The sequence below is a fragment of the Callospermophilus lateralis genome, chromosome 2 (assembly GCF_048772815.1).
Source record: "Callospermophilus lateralis isolate mCalLat2 chromosome 2, mCalLat2.hap1, whole genome shotgun sequence".
NCBI classification, from domain to species: domain Eukaryota; kingdom Metazoa; phylum Chordata; class Mammalia; order Rodentia; family Sciuridae; genus Callospermophilus; species Callospermophilus lateralis.
This window is the reverse complement of record NC_135306.1, coordinates 154,698,607-154,701,707: the sequence shown is the minus strand read 5'-3', so window position 1 is coordinate 154,701,707 and position 3,101 is coordinate 154,698,607. Positions and strand designations below refer to the sequence as shown.

At 37.9% G+C, this 3,101-nt stretch overlaps 1 protein-coding gene across 1 annotated transcript; it reads right to left on the bottom strand.

The window, feature by feature from the left end:
- Positions 1-569: 569 nt before the first annotated feature.
- LOC143391436 (olfactory receptor 56A3) lies at positions 570-1,517 on the bottom strand. Its single transcript, XM_076844137.1, has one exon. The coding sequence runs from the start codon at positions 1,515-1,517 to the stop codon at positions 570-572; it is 948 nt and encodes a 315-aa protein (XP_076700252.1).
- Positions 1,518-3,101: the final 1,584 nt, after the last annotated feature.

Below are 3,101 nucleotides of genomic sequence, written 5' to 3'. Positions count from 1 at the left end.
CTGCCAACAAAAAAGGGCTTTGCTTGAAAAAAAGGAGGGGGAGAAAAAGGTATTGTTCTGTTTGGAGTGAAGTGAAAGAGATTATGGACTCTAACCACTGTCAATACTGACATTTAAACTATCATGGTCTTTTCCCAATTGCATTATGAAGATGGGATAACAATAGTAATATTTATAATAGCAAGTTATTATCAAGGCCACTAATATGCACAGTTATATTTTTTTTAAAAATTAAATGTTTAAAGATGTATGTTTAGTATTAACTGGGAGTTATTTCTCTACTATAGTATTCATCTTCTTGAGTTCTTATATTTTAGACAAAATAGAATCATAAATATTAAGGAATCATTGAAAGGTCACAAAGATGTTGGATTTTTTTTTCTTTTTTGCGTGTGTGTTTTGGAAGAATTTATTGGATTTAAAGAGTAAGGAGTCAGGAACTTATTGCAGTACTAGTAGTTACCTTTATTTTAAAATCCTGTCTCCAAGTTATGGGTCTCAGCCCAATTTTCCATCAACTGATTATCAAGTCATCCTACATTAGGAAAGCAGGGAGTCAGTTGCCCTGGTTACCACCCTTTCTTCAGTAATCTCTGGATTCCTTGCTTGATCTCCTGGGTTCTCACCCCATAAACAATGGGGTTTAGGGCTGCAGGGATGACATGGTGAAGGACATTGAGCAAGACTGGGACATCAGGAGAGACCTTTCTCTTGGCCACATGTGTGAGGACAAAGACCAGAAGAATGGTGCTGAAGAAGAGGATGAGAATGAAGTGGGAACCACAAGTGCTGAGGGCTTTGGCCACAGCACCCTCAGCCTTGAGTTTTAGCACAGCTCGCAGTATGAGGATGTAAGAGAGAAAAATGAGGATAAGATCAGATCCCAGTAGTGTCCAGCCTCCAGCAAACTGGTAAAGGCGATTGAGGGTGACATCATCACAAGAGAGCCTGGAGACAGACATATTGGCACAGATGCAGTTCTCAATGACATTTCTCCCACAGTAATAGAGTCGTGCTGAGAGAATGGGAATGGGCAGAGATATAAAGACATTCCTGGCCACAATGAAAATGACAGCCTTGACTACAAATTGGTCAGTGATGATGGATGGGTATCTCAGTGGGTGGCAGATGGCTATATAGCGATCAAAGGCCATTACCATGAATGTACAGGATTCCATGGCTAGAAAACTATTCATGATATACATCTGAAGGAAGCAGGCAGAGAAGCTGATGAGCCTGAGGTCAAACCAGAAGATGGCCAGGACCTTGGGGATGACAGTGAGGCAGAGCACAATATCCAGCAAGGAGAGGAGGCTGAGCAGATAGTACATGGGCTCATGCAGGGAGACCTCCAGCCGGATGGTGATGAGGAGGGTGGTGTTGGCCCCCATGGCCAGGAGGAAGAGGAGGCTGAGGGGCAGGGACAGCCAGAGTTGCCAGAAGGGAGATGTGACAAAACAATTCAGAAGGAAGTCTGAAATTCCAGTGGGGTCAGTGTCATTTTGGTGTGCCACCATATTTAGTCATGTATTTTTACAACTTTCTTTTAGTGATCTGTAAAATGAGGATAAAAATCATCTGATGACTCTAAGTACATGGAGATAAAACAACATTCATTACATGGACACAACTGGTGGCAGTATATCCAGGCCATTGTTATTTGTCTGTTTATCCATAATGCCATGCTAGTTGGGCTACTCCTATTACATTATACAGTGCAGAGGACTGAGATAATATGATATACTATAGGCTTGATTTAATCAATTTATGCTTTCAATAGAATTGTTGGGTACTTTCAGAAACTTAAAAGGAAAAAAATTACTTAGGAAACTTTGGGGACAGATGAGATTCTCAATATGTATCTATAAATTTTTCCTGTTTTCTTTTTCATAGCCAGATAAACTATCATATCTGCAATTTAATTTTCACAGTATGCCTAGTGGAGCCTGACATAAAAGGGACACAGATAAATGTCCCTAGTTCCCATGCAATTTACATTACGAAATTTTAGTTGAATTTATTTTTTGATTTAATTAGAGATTTTTATTTATTATATACTAAAAATAAAATTAACTTCCAATTATGTAAGAGGTCACTTTTATCTGGTAAAATGACCCTACCACATAATTGTACCCCCTTCTACTTCTTAGATGGATCTTCATATTTGGAGAATAGCTAATTTCTGGAAGAAACAAGTTTAAAGTGAATGAGCAATTTCATATAGTCACAAGGGAGTAACAAGTGTCATTGAACAAGTGAAAATCTTCTGGTTGCAATTGTGCAGGGGAGGGGCTACAGCCTACCTTTCCAGCCTTCCATCCCTTTTTCATGTTCCTTTCCTATCTTGAATATAATGATCCATGTACATGTTTTTCACCCTCCAGACAGTTGTTCAATATTGCTACTTTTTTCATTTTATTTAGTCTTCCCCTGTTATTCCATAAGGTGACAGGTTCACAAAGTGAATAAGAAACACTCTTACTGTGAAGGAGTAAAACTAAAATGATTCTGGAGGCTGATGGGTACTAATGAGAACAAACAACATGAACAACTATAATGACATGTGCAAGAGCGATGGCTAACTCTGACCTGAGGGATAGGTGGAGAAAAATAATTGAACATATATTTGTTAAGGAGATACCAAAGAATGCTGCAGCTTGGCAAAAGTATTAGGCCTTTCAAATCATATAGTCCTTTGTACTTAAGTCTGTTTACTGGGACAGAAATCTCTATTAAGGTGTTATTTGGTGGATTTATAAGCTCTTTTCCATTGAGTATTTAAGAACTGCCCTGTTTCTTTTTCATTAGGCTCACCAATATAACATAAAATTATATAATTATTTTTGGAACCCTTACTATTTCCTGGGAAGTGTGTTCAAATATTCTAGAACTTTATAACATTTAATCATCAATATCTAGTAAAATATATCATATTATCAAGGATTATCAAATATATCTTATAAATATGGAACTGAGAGCTCAAGATCCAGATTGGTAGGCAACCATGCTGTACTGTTCTAATCCTAATCTGACATTACACAGAAGGATGGATACAGTTAATTTCCAGAATCCCTTTAGGCCTTGCAAATAATTCCATGAAA